Source organism: Apostichopus japonicus, chromosome 12, assembly GCF_037975245.1.
Source record: "Apostichopus japonicus isolate 1M-3 chromosome 12, ASM3797524v1, whole genome shotgun sequence".
In the NCBI taxonomy this organism is placed as follows: Eukaryota; Metazoa; Echinodermata; class Holothuroidea; order Aspidochirotida; family Stichopodidae; genus Apostichopus; species Apostichopus japonicus.
This window is the reverse complement of record NC_092572.1, coordinates 6,910,691-6,927,470: the sequence shown is the minus strand read 5'-3', so window position 1 is coordinate 6,927,470 and position 16,780 is coordinate 6,910,691. Positions and strand designations below refer to the sequence as shown.

The 16,780-nt window shown below is 37.0% G+C and overlaps 3 protein-coding genes and 1 pseudogene across 5 annotated transcripts in view; 2 read left to right on the top strand and 2 right to left on the bottom strand.

The window, feature by feature from the left end:
- Positions 1 to 16,780, top strand: part of LOC139976974 (small ribosomal subunit protein eS25-like) — a 71,151-nt gene that overhangs the window by 982 nt on the left and 53,389 nt on the right. The gene's annotated exons all lie outside the window — the stretch shown is intronic.
- Positions 4,077 to 4,171, bottom strand: LOC139978092 (U2 spliceosomal RNA; annotated as a pseudogene).
- LOC139977032 (uncharacterized protein CXorf65 homolog) lies at positions 4,428 to 9,976 on the top strand. Its single transcript, XM_071985989.1, has 5 exons — positions 4,428 to 4,746; positions 5,123 to 5,209; positions 6,196 to 6,312; positions 7,087 to 7,161; positions 7,555 to 9,976. Exons 1-5 carry the CDS (start codon positions 4,722 to 4,724, stop codon positions 7,710 to 7,712), a joined length of 462 nt encoding a protein of 153 aa, XP_071842090.1. The 5' UTR covers positions 4,428 to 4,721; the 3' UTR covers positions 7,713 to 9,976.
- LOC139977031 (vang-like protein 2) overlaps positions 8,530 to 16,780 on the bottom strand; it is a 51,158-nt gene continuing 42,907 nt past the window's right edge. For all 3 annotated transcript variants that reach the window (XM_071985986.1, XM_071985988.1, XM_071985987.1), the window contains exon 3: positions 8,530 to 15,353. In XM_071985986.1, the coding sequence (XP_071842087.1) occupies positions 13,950 to 15,353 (1,404 nt within the window). In that variant the 3' untranslated portion in view covers positions 8,530 to 13,949. The remainder of the gene's footprint in view (positions 15,354 to 16,780) is intronic.

Genomic DNA, 16,780 nt, shown 5'->3' with positions numbered 1-16,780 from the left:
ATTTTTAATATTACGGTCCAATAGAATTGTATACCAGCATATATAGTTATATATTTTATTGACGAAGCCCGTTCAAATGATATTACAAATTAAAAGCTAATGACTAGTTTAAAGGGCAACATAATCTAACCTATAAGCATTCTGATAAAATTTACATTCATTTTATACGTACTGTCAACGAGATACAACACAGCATTTGACGTTGACACGTTTGTGAACCAAGAAGTGAGTTGTAAGTAGCGTGATGTCATATAGAAATATCACTAGCCAGAGGGGAGGCGGGCAGGTGGACAAAATCCCCTCTCCATAAATTTTCAGGAACGAAATGGGGACGGCAAAAACTTCCACACGAATGTATAAAGCCGTATTCACCATGGCAAATGTAGTGCAAATCACAGAAGTGATAGTTATAATTTGCATCTAGGCCCCCTTACCGAACAAACAGTTTTCCCCTTCCCCTTCCCCTTCCCCTTCCCCTTCCCCTCCCCCTTCCCCTTCCCCTTCCCCTTCCCATTCCTCCTTCAAATTCTTAACAGAGGGAAGAGCATATACGGTGTCATACAAAGTCATATCAAATTTCAACTTTTAATTCCCCGATTCTTAAAATGGGGACAACAATTTGGCATATTCGCTCACTTGCTACGCGCCTGCTAGATAAATTTGTTTCATTATTTCCCTTTCAAAATTTAGAATCTATTTTTTTTTTTACTCCACACTTGGGCTCAACCTCAGTGTGAATAGCCTTCGCTACAGTTACAAGCATACCGTCAACTTCATACTCTCTTAATAGTTAAATCTAGACTTTTATCTAATCAAAGGTCAGATCTGCAAGTGAGAAATCAAGCGAAACAGGTCAGTCTATTTTCAATGTATGACGTAACACCTGTTTGCTTCAAGTTCACTAAGAGTTTAATATGACAACTTCAATAATTAATACCACAAAAACGCTATGTGGAAATGCATGCACAAGGATATATCCTGGCCAAGTCGTTTGTAATACTCATTTTCTCGCGTGCAAACTATACATGCCTCCATGAGTCCGTTTGTGCCTACCACGAATGTGCTTGCCCACTGTATTTTATATGCCCGAGGATCTGTCCGATACAAACCTATCATCAATCGAAAGCGTTGCCGGGGGCATTCTCTGGGCAGTACAGCAAATAGATACGGCAAAATAGCTTTGTGAAATAGAAAGATACACTAGGCTGTTCATACCAGGGAGTTGTTATGGAACAACTCCCTGGTATGAACATGTCGGTCCATTTTTTAGCAGTCAAAAATTATATTTCTCCTTTCGACTATCCTTTTCAAAAACGCTACCAACTTTAATTTAAGACATTTCCTTATAATTTTGCGAGAATAAATAAACACTAACTAAGAACACAGATTGAAGAGGTCTTATTGTCACTGCTAGTTCAATGCAATATACATATTAATATATGTATACATATAAACAGAGAAGAAAAAAAACATAAACCTTTTGGTTATATCAAGAGGAAAATAAGTTTTTGTTTAAAATCAAAATGTAGATTATTATCTTAACTTAAAATAAAAATCAGCAATTTATTTCACTTAAGATCCTGCCCAACTCCCTTACTCCATCATAAACAAAAACAGGCATTATGACACTACAAAGTAAAACTGATCTTATTTCTTCACGTGAAGTTAAGCAGCGCTTTGCATTTGGTTGCTACATTTTTCGGCTCTAATTTTCGTTATCTTTTTAAAACAATCACCGTTAAATTTACGGTGAAATTCGCACGTAAAATAACTGTATTTTTTAACAGTGTAGTTTGTCCCTGTTCCAAATTATGACCGTTTCAAATTTATATACATGGTGTAACGGAGTTGTTTGTTTGCTCCTGCACAGGATCAAAAAACTTTTCTGTATATTTGAATGTTCAATGATCGTAAAGCACGAATTTGATTACCAGTAATATAAACTGTCTGGCCGACAAATTTGAGGTCATCCGTCTACAAGTTTTATTTTCCGTAAACCTTTACTTTCATCTTTGAAGTACGATCTTTTGTATAAATACCTCATTTGATATATATTTGTTTATCTTTTGTTGTTTTATCCATTAACTCTAAGCATTTATCTTCTGTCTTGTAGGCATAGCCTAGTTGTACACACTGCACATGATTGGGAAACTTGGAGTAAAAAACTGCTAATGATTTGGAGTGTATAGCCTAGTGGTTAACGCCGGCGTCTTCCAGTCATGAGATCCCCGGTTCGATTCCCCGCCGACAGCAATGTGTGTCGTCTGGCAAGGGTGTTGTTCAATAACAACTTCCCGACATGGACGTTAAATGGATGTGTGCCGAGAGATTGGCTTCGGTCAGCTTGCGAGTCTACAAGCCTCCATGGCTTCTTTCGCGAGTTCCTGCTTGCGGGAAGATCACATATACATACATACATACATACATACATACATACATACATACATACATACATACATACATACATACATACATACATACATACATACATACATACATACATACATACATACATACATACATACATACATACATACATACATACATACATACATACATACATACATACATACATACATACATACATACATACATACATACATACATACATACATACATACATTTGTATTTTTCAGGCATTTGCATTGGAAAACTAAACTAACATAATCTATGACACCTAAATCCTTAGGCGATGGGGAAGGGGTTGACGATGGGGACGGGGTTGACGATGAATTGGTAGTTTGGATTTGGTTTCCGTGTCCAGGATCTTTTATGGGTTACGTTTCTTATTTTCTATTTAAGAACCATATGAACATTGCCACTGAGAGAGAATGGAGGAATCGTAATCACCTTAAGACCTTTAGTCGTTATAAATGTCTCCCTCCCCATATCCTAATTCAAATTTATGACACTAAAATTAAGCCTGTTATTACTTACAATAGTATTTGCCTTTCAAGCAGCACTAAATATCAATTCTCCAACTTCCACATAATTCATGAAATTGTCATAATCTCTGTAGATCTTTCAACTAAGTAGTTTCTAAAGGGCCTGTGAGTAAAACCAGGGAGTTGTTATGGAAACTCCGGTAGTAAAGTTTACCTCTGGGGAAGAGTTCCCGCAACAGGAGAGATTTTTTTCGTAGTTAGTTTCTCCTGGGAGGTTAGTTTTGTCAGGGCTGCTGGAGAATACCCCAGTGAACCCAGTTTCCCTTTCCTCTGGTTAATTCTTTTCTATATTGTACGTCATTAACTTAATAGACTAGGGTATTCCCCAGCAGCCCTAAATGTTGACATGCTACCTGTTGTATCGGTCATTCTTTGCCTGCTGTCATTATTGTCCCATCTTTCGAGTTTTACTGAGAAGCTAATGCACCCAATGTCAAAATAAGTTAGGTCACGAACTATCGAATCGCCTATAATCGAGTTCCGTTTTGGGGTTTTTAGAGATCATTCTGTCGGTGGATAACGGTGTTTGACTGCTCTAGCATAGCTTACAATACATGCAGTCATATTACTGGTATCATATGTAGGCTCAGCGATTTTGGCATTAATAGGAATAGGAACCACGCGTGAAATCCTTTAAAATGAGTGCCTTCTCAAGAAGTTCAATTTTGTCCAGAGCAAGTACGTTTCGTGATAGCCTGCAATGTTGCTGGTCGAGACATCTCCATAATGTACAGATCAACGACTTACAGTTTTGGCGGGAACTGTAAATATTTGATTTCGTATTTTAACGTGGGGGTGACTGGTATGTAGAGGATCAAGTGATCAAGGTGGAAAGTGACATTCTTCCTTGCGGGTATTTTTTTTTTTTTTTTTAGAGTAAAGGGTAACTTGCATTTGAGTGGGGACTATAACTTTGGATATGGTTATTGTTCATGTGAAATTACGTCATAACAACGGCCCTCCAACTGTTAATAGACCATACTACTTAAATACATATCTTCATTTTCTAGGTTTTAGCATCAAAATATCCCATATTTTTTAAGAAAAGTCACCCAGGAACGAACCTGGGCACGAAAACCAATCTACCGGATGACTGATCCGCTCTCAAGCCCAGACCCCTTGCATCGGGACTGTGGCTGTGTGATCATCGTCTAGTGTGTATCACCATACCCTTCGAAAGGGAACAAATACTACACATGATCTTAGCCAAAAGGCCGAGAAGCGATATCCCATACATCCCCATATATCCCATTATACATCCGATATCCCATTCGACATCCCATTATACATACATCTTGTCATGTAAGTAGTCCCCCGCGCGATAATCAAGTTATCACCTCACCGAAGTCATTTACATTAGCTGTAATAGCAGGGACTGCGTCCGGTTGTCATGACGACAGTTCCTCCACCTCCTCCCCCTATTCAACCTCTGACTATTAAGATGCGTGGCAGAGCAAAGGTTATTGACAGTTTTAATCAGTTTACGATTGAAGAATATTGATCGGTAAGCTGAAACCCTATATAGTATAATTTGAAGTTGGTAAATAAAAGGCCATTTACAGAATAGCTGCAACTCACCCGCTCTTGAATCGATGACAAAAGAAATTGTGGGGAGCGAATGTAACCCGCTGTTTTCTGAGTGGTACAAGGGATGCTTCTTATATAGACTGTTATAGAGGCTCAAATTGTTCATATACGTACACTGTAGAGTTTAAGAGGTGCTGGGAGGGCAAGCCAAGTTTCCTGACGATCAGTGGTGATGGCATACAGCAAATCATGTTTATAACAGTGTTATACGGAGGTAAGATTTGTTACTTTTTGCTTGACACTTATTACATCTAGACTGTATATGTGGGTAGATATAATACTGGCTGTTTATATTATGTAACTGGGTTTAAGTTTGGATTTGGGGCATTATTCATGGTAGTATACATTAACATTACGTAATCGAAGACAATGACTTGCAGATTTGAAAACGTCCTGATACTTTTTATGACATTGGTTTTGTGAGAAATATTTCTATTTCGTTTGCAATTAATAACGTATATATATTTTGTCGAATTAAAAATTAAAAAGAAAAAAAAAACAGAAAATATGATGCATTATGGTAAGATAAATGTTAGTGGGTATGATTTGCGTTCTTAATCATCTTTTTCGTTGTTCTTGTTCTTGTAAAGATCACGAAAGTGCGATTTTCAACCCAAACTGCAAGACGTCTTTATTACTCGAAAACATCAAAACAAGATGTCACTGCGATAGCAATGGTGAGTTTGTGTTAAAAGGGGTAATTTAGGTGTCCATCTGTATCTGAAATTACTTCAGTAATGGAGCTCTCCCTTGGGGAACCACATCACAAGTTTTACCTTTCCCGTATAGTCAGTCATAACAGAACGAGGTACCGTCCATCATGATGTGTTTATACAGCTCTAAGGTTTCCCCAAAGTTGGTTAATTTATGGGGAGGCCTACTTTATTGAATGATAAAATCAATATAATGTATAGTGTCTTTCATGTAGCTGGACCAGTGTCCAGCTACATGTAATAATAATAATAATAATAATAATAATAATAATAATAATAATAATAATAATAATAATAATAATAACAATAATAATAATAATAATAATAATAATAATAATAATAATAATAATAATAATAATAATAATAACAATAATAATAATAATAATAATAATAATAATAATAATAATAATAATAATAATAATAATAATAATAATAATAATAATAATAATAATAATAATAATCATAATAATCATAATAATCATAATAATCATAATAATAATAATAATAATAATAATAATAATCATAATAATACCGTACTAATAATAATAATAAAGCAGAAGACGTTGAAATATTTTCTGATTTCCGTTTCGCTGCCGGCTTTTCATCATGATTAATTAAAAGAATTTCGCAGACAAATTGATTTGAAATGGAATCATGAATTAATTAGTTAATGTAATTAATTATCATTGAGCTATTTGAATCACTTGTTTTGCATGGAAGTACGAAATATATTTCTAGCATATTCAACAACAGCTTTATTGTAATCATATATATATATATATTTAATATTAATTATTATTTTATTACCTTTTTGATTTATTTTTGATTTTATAAATATTGACATATCAAAGTTCAGGAGTTATAGTCAGACTCAGTGTTCGCAGACGGTATCTTTATTCGATTCCTGAATTTAATTATATTTTAATCAAATCTATTTCATCCTATTTCAGTTGAAGTTGAGCTTTCAGATACACAGGGTAACATCAAATTCCTAGCTGAAACTCCATCGAGATATGCAAACGAAGTTCTTACCGAGCGTGAAACATGTATTTTACTCAGAATTTTAAGTAAGTTGTTTCTTTTCTCAATATGTAAATTTAAGTTGGCCTGACGTTTCGAATCCTAGCAGGATCTTCTTCAGAGGCTAAATGACAAGTAACAGTAACAGAAGGGACAAAAACACGCACAGAATACAGACAGGTTAATGAGCATGGTGAACACAAAGAGATAGATGTAAGCGAATTAGTAAACAAGGGATGGAGAGAAGAAAGAAACCAACAAGGGGAAGAGGAGAGGTAGGGAGCCGTAGAGGGACAAAGAGAGGATTAAGGGAAGGGGGTAGGGAGGAAACTAGTGAAGGACAAAGACAGAAAGGTGTGGAGAAAAAAGGGTGGAAGAGAGCTACAGGAAGTAGTAAAGTAAGTTTCTTTATTTTCAACTTTGAAGTTGAAGACAGTGAGATAAAGCTCTAAAGAGCTTGTACTTTTTATTTTATTATTATTTTATACCATTAGTCAACCCAACTATATTATTATATATTCTCATGACACCTTTTGTCGAATATTCATAATACATGTCTCTATGATTTTTCATATCTCGAACCGTATCTATTGTATATTCATATACTATAATAGTCGATTGTACGTGGTATCAAATACTGGTTGTATGCCATAAAACAAAACCAATGCATATTCATATAACCAAAGTCTTTGTGTCATATCACCTATATTCAATGAACGCCATATCACATCTTAATGTTTCAATTAAAGAACACATTTTTGTTTGTGTGGATATGACTTTATAATTGAATGCATCTTGACTATTTTCATTTATTTATAAAGAAAATGGCGAAGAACAGAAAGCAGAGTATATTCCTCTATTGAATGACGAGGAAGCTATCACAGAATCATTTCTAGGTAAGCATGGCTTTAACATTGCATGTTTTTAAGTTTTCTAATGAGAGTTCAGTCGCTGGGTTGAGAGGGGGTGGGTTGTGTGTGGGGGGGGGGTGCAGAGGTGTTCGTCCAATAACTGTCAATTATAGGCCAAGGTTATATAGACAAAGAGGTCCGTTACTAGTAGACGTTTACAAAAAAAAGTGTACTAAACTTTCATGTCGTTAGGAGGGACAGAGAAACGAGTTAAAAGGGGGGGGGGGGGGGTGAGCGGGGTAAGTAATCATTTGGACGGGATTAAGTTAGCCTGCTAAGACAACTGCAGTTTCTTCTTCTCAATATTTATCCATCAATTTACTAACTGATTTACATTTGTGTTATTGCTATTTTCTCCCTTTGTCTCTGTTAATTTAGCGAGGTTATCAACCAAAGAAAAACTGTCAAGTACCAGTGATAAAACCGTGAAAAAGAAGGGAAGAAAGGATGATAGAGGGCGTGAGACTAACAGACATCCACGGTCAGGAGGCGCCAAATCAACGACACCTACAGGACGAAGAACGAAACAGCGATAATGACGTCATCGCGGCTATTCTATCTGATGATAACAAAGTATGATAACAGCAGCATTCGAAAACTATAGTTAGCAGGAGAGAGGGCGCTACAAGCGAATGGAAGCCAACTACTGTTGGAACCAAATGCACAGAGGCAATCATACGTATGACGTTATGGGTTTGTCATAGTTCGACTATATATTTTCATCGGTGGATTGATTGATTGTTGGACCTATATCATGTATGAGAAAACACATGATTTGCTTTACATTGTTTTACTAACCAATGCATGATAAAGTAGCACTGTCGAATGTCGATGGTGTTCATATACCATCATATCGAATGTATAATAGCGCCCTCTATTTACCTTCCGTGGGGGAGGGGAGTTGTGAACTCATGCCAGCATATTTTTGATCCTGCTGTAACGTATAATCATACGTTGTGTGTGGGGTGGGGGGTTGAGGTGGGGGTAATGGTTAAGAAAATGTTTAACATACCAACCTATATCCAAATGGTTCTTTGGACAGATCATTTAGTATTGCTATTCATCTGAGATGATGATATCTATAAATGGTCAGAGAGGATAGGTGAAGAAGGGGCCATGAAGGATTGGTGATAGGTGGATAGGGGGAGGGGGGTCTGGAGGAGAAATGGTGAGGGAGAGGCTGAGATAGGCAATGAAGGTTTGGTGATGGGGGGCAGGAGAAATGTGAAGGAGGGGCCGAGAGGGGCAATGAAGGGTTGATGATGGGGGGGGGAGGAGAAATGGTGAGGGAGGGCTGGGAAGAGCGCAATTAAATATTTAAGGAGTAAAAATAGAACGAGTAGTGAAGAGATATTACAAGAGAGGAATAAGGTTTTTATTTGAAACCAATTCTTTGGACGTCTACCAAATCGCATGAACACTGTGACAACGAGAGCTTTGGCATTTTTCATAACAAAACAAGGTTTTCAATGCTACAATTTTTTAAAAAGCCATGATAATACATCACAATAAAAATTTAAAATATAAAAACAAAAATGAAAACAGTGATGAATTAGGTACATCTTAGGAAGGAAGTAGCATAAGTTTATATTTTTAAGACGAAAAAAAAAATAAACAATTGAGCTAATAAAATGTCACCAGAAGTGATAGTGCTTGAATTCCACAGATTTTGACTTCAAAGATAATAATTAATGATGGAATTACCTTTACATGATGAGCAAGGGCTATGGTAAGCTAACAGCTGGTTACCTTTAAACTTAAAAGTTTGTGACACATAATTATGTTGCCCCTAAAATGTTAAATCAATTATACCATAGCCAACTATTTTAACAGACATACATTTAAACGTAGTGAGGAATTACTATGGCATGCATGATAACTACTAAAAAGTTTTTGCCTATAGGTAATGACTGTTGAAATTACCTCTACATGTTGAGGAATTGCTAAGGTAAGCTTAAACAATTGATTACCTATAACTTGTGAGGATAATACATTTAAACTTGTATGCTGACCTTAATAGTTTTAATTCAATAATATGGTAACCAATTAACTGATTTGAGGATCCATGATGGTATCAATAGAAATATACAAAATATGTACCAAATGGTTTAGTTTGTACTTTTGTATTTATAGTGTAGTATGGCTAAAGCGTACGAGGGCAGTGTTTTGTAATGACATCACATAACCTCCCACAAAATGTCAAACTGAAAACGTCTTTGACTCTACCGGTGAAAAGAATATCTTTGGCGATTTGTAGAATGGTACCTTACCGGGCAGACATTTTCAGTTTTGGAAGCGTCCCCCCTCCCACCCCCCCAAAAAAATGATCGGTCAAACTTAGTACTCCAGAAGTAAACAAACAATGACTTTTATGGACGAAATTTTACAAATAGGTAAAATAGTGAGTACCATTACATGAGAATACATATCTCACTGTTAATGAGTTCATATCACCTCTTGTCATCTTCACATTTAATTTACATCTCAAAAGTTCTGTCATATTATCCTTTAAAAGCAGCCCTTTTTGCCCTTTTTTTTATGGACTTTGGCAAATTAGTTTAAAACCTCAAAAATAGCACTCATTGATCAAACATATATAATACACCCCACCCCCATCCCCTCTCCCTCCCAGCTCTCTTTACCAATGAAATCGTTATAAAACAAGTAACTATATCTTCCACGTTGTTTGATAAATGCTGTCAGCCAGACACTCATTGATAGTGATATTTTTTACATAAAAGAAACTCCATCAAAAAGTTTTTTTTCCAACCCTTCTACAAATATTTGTACACTTGGTATTTTTTTGTGGAACTGCATTATTATTAGATTTTAAGATTGAATTGGAAATATCAGAAAAGATCAAAATTCAACCAAAATCAAAGAGGTTCTAACATCACAAACAAATATCACTTTTTTTTAAACGTAATACTGATTTTTACATTCAATTACAAAAGGAAAAGCAAACGTGAAAGAAAATGTCCTTTTTTTTTGCAACTACGTAAAACAGGGGTTATAAAATTATTTCAGTAAATACAGGCTTGGCAAATTCTTACCGTACTAATGAGACAAGCTGATATTAAATAAGACCCCTTCGGGATGTATCCTGTTAATGCAGTGGAGGACGGGTAAGAGAAATACGTGTGGAAAGAAATGCTTTCAAGGTATGCAGTATTTGTCAAAAGAAGACGCTCTCTTGTTATGAATCTGTTCAAGGGTGAAAACCCGAAGATCCATTTTTTGTTTTGTGCTGGCTAAAGGATCCTCATCTTGACGAGGGAAGCTTGTACAAGAGACAAGAGAGCTAGTACTAAAGAGTACTAATGAGGTAGTACTAATCACAGCAACATTGCAGATTTTAAATAATCACAGTGCAATATTTTCGCATCGGGGGAGGAGGGGGGGGGGAGGCTAGGTTCATCTCATTTGACCATCGTACATATTTACAGATGCTAGCAAAATATCATCACCCTTTTGAAATTTTCTGGCAGAAAGAATGAAATGACGTCCTCCATATCCCACCTTTAAATGTGTCATCCATTGCCAACTCTCTCCCAGAATTTGGCATTCCAGAGAACTCAAAATAATGATAATAATAATAATAATAATAAGATATTCACGACTAAACGTTCCACACATATATGCTTAATTCAGTTCTTCACCTGAATACGAGGTACTTGGCAATCACAGAGAGTTATTAAGTATTTAAATGAGATTTACATGTATAATGCATATTCATTAAAGTACTTAAATATGGAAAAAACGTGAATAATGCATTATTAAAAAGACTTAACACTTATCTCACAAGATGAGTACACAGTTTGTACAAGACACAAAGCAAATCCTCACCTTTTTTTTGTGTGTAGTTTACAGCAAAAGTTTCCGCAAGTTAGAAAGAGATGAATATTTAAGCAATGAATAATAATATTAATAATAATAACCCACAATGTATCTGCAGTGATTCACAGTGGCAAACTCTATCATACATGTACAAAGGATACATTTGACAATACTACTAGTACACAACTAAATTTCGCCAAGTCTTCCTGAACAACTAACTCCATCTTCGTCATTGATGCAGAAACCAAAATGAGAGAGACAAATAGAAATAAAATATAAAACCCCAAAACTGGCAAAAATTGCTCATCTATAACTTTACATGATTTACTTTCATCATTCACCAAATGAGTTTCAGAAAAGGTTAAAGGTCATCAATGTTGCCCCCTCCTCCCCACACCCCCAACCAACCTTTAGCATGCTCAAAATTGTTTAGTTTGGAAAAAGTACTTTCTCTGAGTTGCTGACTCTTGAAATACTTCCCATTCAATGAGAAGAGTTCAATTTGACATTTAAAATGTCTCGTGATGCAACAGAGCTATGAGGGTGGCGGTCAAATGCTTCTTGAAATCTGAGCATGTGTGACCATTATTTGACTTTCTAGCATATTTGGGGGATATACTGACTATCTGTAATTGCTAATGGCTGCTATGTAACCATTAGCAATAAACAGTTTAAAGTCCTTCACTTTTAACATTGTCATATTAATAGTTTCAAAACCACTGAGTTTTTACCGATTATAAGGGTAATTGTTAAGATCATTACAAAAGGATTTCTCTAAAAACACAAAAAAAGACAGAAAACACCCAACAAAAAAAATATGAATGAAAAAACTGTTGTCATAGTCCAGTGCCACATAAGCACAACTGTTTGGTAAGAACATACAAAATTTTGAAAGTAAGAACAAAATTTAAAAGCTGCAGCAGCAGATGTGGAAGTTCGATGATGTAGAGTTGCAGGCATTGGTAGTCTCATTGTGAGGTTGGTATCTCATTATGAGGGTTATACCTCATCATCACATTGTGAGGTGTGTACGTCATCATGCAAGGCTGGTACCTCATCACGAAAGGTGGTACCTCATTATAAGGGTTATACCTCAAGAAAGGTGGTACTTCATTATGAGGGTTATACCTCATTATGTGAAGGGGGTACTTTCATCATGAAAAGTGGTACCTCATCTTGAGAGGTATACCTCATAATGAGAATTATGCCTCATCATGAAAGGTGGTACCCTCATTGTGAGATGTATGCCTCATCATGAAAGGTGGTACCTCATATGAAGACACAGTACTAAGTCATGGAAGTCCAGATATCAAGCTGCGAGATAGACACCTTTACTGCACAGTAGACACACTTAGTTCTATTGGCTTTTTATAGTACCATAGTGGAGTCAATCAGAAGACCTGCATAGCAGGACACTAAGCTATCTATATAGTATGAAATTTAATGATAGAGCTGTTAAAATATTTCACAGAAATACCGCCCTAGCTTGACTGTACTTAAACAGACTCTAGTATCAATGAGTTTGAACTCTATTATTTCATAGAACTTGCTGGATGTAACCACAGAACAAACAGTAACAACACTAGCTACCCACTATGAATTTGTAGTGTTTAAAATACTAAATCAATCTAGAGTCTGACCTAAATTGCTTGAGCTCTCCGAAATTCTTTTAAAATTACCCTAACTATGCATAACTCTACAATAGAGTTAGTAGAGTCAAGACATTCTAAAGATAAAATGATGGAGGTCAAGCTGTTATGATCAGTAAACTCAAAAGTTACAATAGATTTTCAATTCAAATATTAACTCCATCACTCACTAATATTGTTGAGTTTTGATCTAAATTTATCTAGATTCTGTAATACAATTAAAGAGTTCAAACCGTAGAGTCTGTTCATAGAGTCTTGCAATATAATTTTGTAGTGTTTAACTAACATCCAAAAAAATAAGAGAGTCCAAGTTATACAGTTTCCATAATACGTCAAAAAGAACAGATCCCAAAAAATAACCGAGTCAAATTATCAAATTAACAGATCCTCAATTATATGAGACTTCAACATCTGACTGGAAATATTTAAGATTACAAATTCCACGGACAGGGTTTTGATTTAAGCATTCATATTTATAAATTGGCTACGATAATACAGACTCTATAATTACAATTTGATAAACAGACTCTATAATTACAGTGTGTGATCTATAGTGTGTATTGACAGAGTCAAAACTGTAGTTATAGAGCAGCAGTAGTTCAAATAGGCCTTCAATAGTAAACAGTTCTATTCTAAGCTTCGGCAATAATTAGAATCTGAACTTATCTGATCAAATGGTTATCAAAACTGTTATTAATGTGATAGTGATCATAGACTATGATAGATATAATAAACTAAACAGGTGAAATTCAAACTGAGAATGAGAACACAACTAATTAGCAATAGCGCCCTCATATAGGTCCACATTTAGACACAACATCTAACACTCTTCCTTCCAAATTTTAAACTGTCGACAACAATGGTTGAAATGTTTTTGAAATATTTTCTGAGAGATTCTGACTTTTTAAAATTACTCTCAGACATAAAAAGAAGGATTAAATTACACAATTCTTTATCTCTGAGAGGGTGACAGTTAAAATGCTGCTGTGTTGAAATTTTGAACTCTTTCTAGCATATTTGGGGCAATACTGGTGACCATTAACCATTAGCTGTTTCTGTTCCACTAGATCTTTGCATATCGTAACTCAAGTTGCTAAGTACTAATAATGTGTACATCAAACTTGAACCTTAATTTGAGCTCCAAGATCTAACCAACGTCTTGGTCATACCCAACGATGACCACTGCATGGGTGGGTTTCTCCTGCGACAACGAAGATGGCTTATGACCGTAAATGCGTAGACATCCAACATATTATTTATACAAGTTTGCTTTCCTGGGACAAATTATTACACAGAAGTCTCCGATTGAAGCCTCAAGGTAAAACGATTATTTTTATAGTCGTATGCCTCCTCGTTCAGTTTGAAATGAGGAATCCTCATGATATAAACTTGGAGCTGAATTTCCCGGTGGCGGAGCTGAAAGGTCGTACCCTCACAGAGTGATCTGGATACCAGAGTATCCGAGACGAGCTCCCAAGTTTGGTTGCTGGTCGTGTCACGTATACTATCGACCACCGGCGGGCCCGGGGTGAAGAACGCCTCCAGAAAGGCCTTGGGGGACATGTTATAACTTATGCACGTGGCCAGATGTCGGATCACAGTGTCCATATTCCAACGAGGCTGTTGCCTTGTGACCCGTAAATATTTTTGTAACGACCGAGCGATCGAAGGGAAGATAGCCTGGGCTGCTTCCGTAGGGTCCATGACATGGGAGGCCCCTCGGTCCTCGTGGAGACGCTTAATGTGGGTGAATGCATCCTCCGTGGCTATCTCCAGCCTGGCCTTTCGTTTCTTGACCCTTCTGTCGTATTCCTGCTCTTCGTAGAACCTGTCGTTCCTACCCACCCCCGTCTCTTTTCTTCTCCCCTCCGAGGCCATCACCGCTCGGGCGCGGCCGGTGACCGACTCGTTGTTGCCTCCCCCGTCGACGCTATAGAATTTGTACTTGTTGGCTTTGTTAGGGGTGCGGGAGGTCGGGACGTGCAGCAGGTGGGGGTTATAGATATGAAAATCCCGGTAATATTGTTCCAAGATCCAGATGGCCGCTCTCTGAATGCTGAGCTGACCGATGGTGTAGTATTTACTGGCGCCGTCTGGAGACCTGACGACCTTGATCATGTACGCAGGTTGTAACTGTCGCAGCTCCAGTAGTATCAGAGCTAGGTAATGGACAAAGAGCAGGGCGTCCACCAAGGACACTGCGTATTGTACTGTCCCCTCGTAATCGAGTTCGCCTGGGATGATGACCCGTACTCCATAAAACAACCAATAGGCGACTAGCAGCACCAGTATGAGCGCCAGTACCGCCAGCCGGTAAACGTAGAGTCTCGGCAGAGTGTACCTGGGCTTGCGAACAAAAAGAGCCCAGGTTCCGACGGCCAGGATGAAGAGCTTGAAAGCCATGCTAATGAAGAGGCCGTCGCAGGGCGTCCCGCACGGGTTCGGGGTCCACATGGTATTGGGGATGATGACGAATGCCACGGGAGAAAAGAAAGCTGCTGCGCCCAACCCGATGGCGACGATGTAACCAAAGTAACGGTGGCAGTCCAGGCCATGGCGACGCCTATCGATGGGCCGGCCCAGTCGACTGATATCGAGATCTGACCACGACCGCTCCGAGGTCCCGCTGGTGATGGCGGTGGTATTATCCCCCCAGTTATCATCTTGCGGGAGAATCTGGACCTCGATCACCTGAAGTACGGCAGAAAGAAAAACAAAGAAGATAAAAGTAGAGAATGAATGTTATTATAGTGATTTAAGACGATGTAGACTGCTGGACATGTTTAAGTCTTGATCTAAGAAGAGTAAAGCTTCATAGCTGTGTCAATTTATATGGTGTCCCTTCCCATACAGTAGTCTTGTCAACTTTTAAAGCCATCCTGTGAGAGGATTAATCAACACATGTGGTAGTATTGTTACAATGCGAAACTATCAGGTGAGATTCTTGTTCCCTCAGGCTCACTCACAATATCGATTATGGTCCGTAGTTTCATGCAATTAGACACTGCAGATTTACAGAGACGATAATAAGCCCAGGTATCGTTTTTGACGTTTTTGACTCATCCTTGATGAGCAAAATTTGTCAGCTGTTGTTGCTTTACTTTTAACATCCATGATACAGTACCTTAACTGTGGACAAATCATCTTTGTGCCAAATTAAGTGTACTTTGTTACCAGTTTTATACATTTATATATATATATATTTTTATTGTGCACTTTCTTCTTGTGTAAGTTTCATAATTCTCTTTAAATTTAACTCCACTTAAATATAAAACCTTGCTGTGTAAATAAAATGTGTAATCAAAGAACTTTAATTCCAAGGACAGAGCACGTCTATGAATGTGGCATTGAACATAAATGTGGCATTGAACATGATGGATAGACAACTATAATCCCATTCAACCTTTCATGGACAAATTAACAGACACTGCCAAACTGCTATTAGAGAAACAAGAAAAGTGTCCTTGAGGGTAAACCTTGAGAGGTTTGGTAAGCAGCAAAATATGATCTTAAACAGCTCTAAGATATTAAAGACCAATTTATATTCAATATTGCCACAATTTTGGAGGTGGTGATGAAACGAAAAAATTTAGCAATTCCTTCTCCATGTTTACAATTGATGTTAAAGACATCTGCGCCACAAGCATTCCCCCACCCCCACCAACCAGTCCTCATGTTACTGCATTAAAATACTGTCTAATTTAGCTAGTTTGTGTACAGTCAAATTTAAATTTTCAGTTTTGCATATAATTTTCAATTACATTGATAAAACAGCACATAACAGTTACAAGAATACGTTCAACTTTATTACCCCAGGGTTGTTGTCAATCTGAGTCGCAGGAATGACAGGAAAACAGACACCATTTGTTACAAATTTTTTGGGATGTTAATACAAACGTGGTTGAGACATCACGCATGTAACCGAGTAAACACACGCAAATGTTCTCAGATTCTCACCTAAACATTGGCAAAATTTTTTATTTTTTTGCTTTGCTCTAATTTTTCCTCTTTTCAGGTCATATAATGCCAAAACTATATTTAACACAATACATTTACATAACGACACCAACAAACAGACTGGAGGAGGTTCTCTTAAATCTTTTAGCAACAACCATATG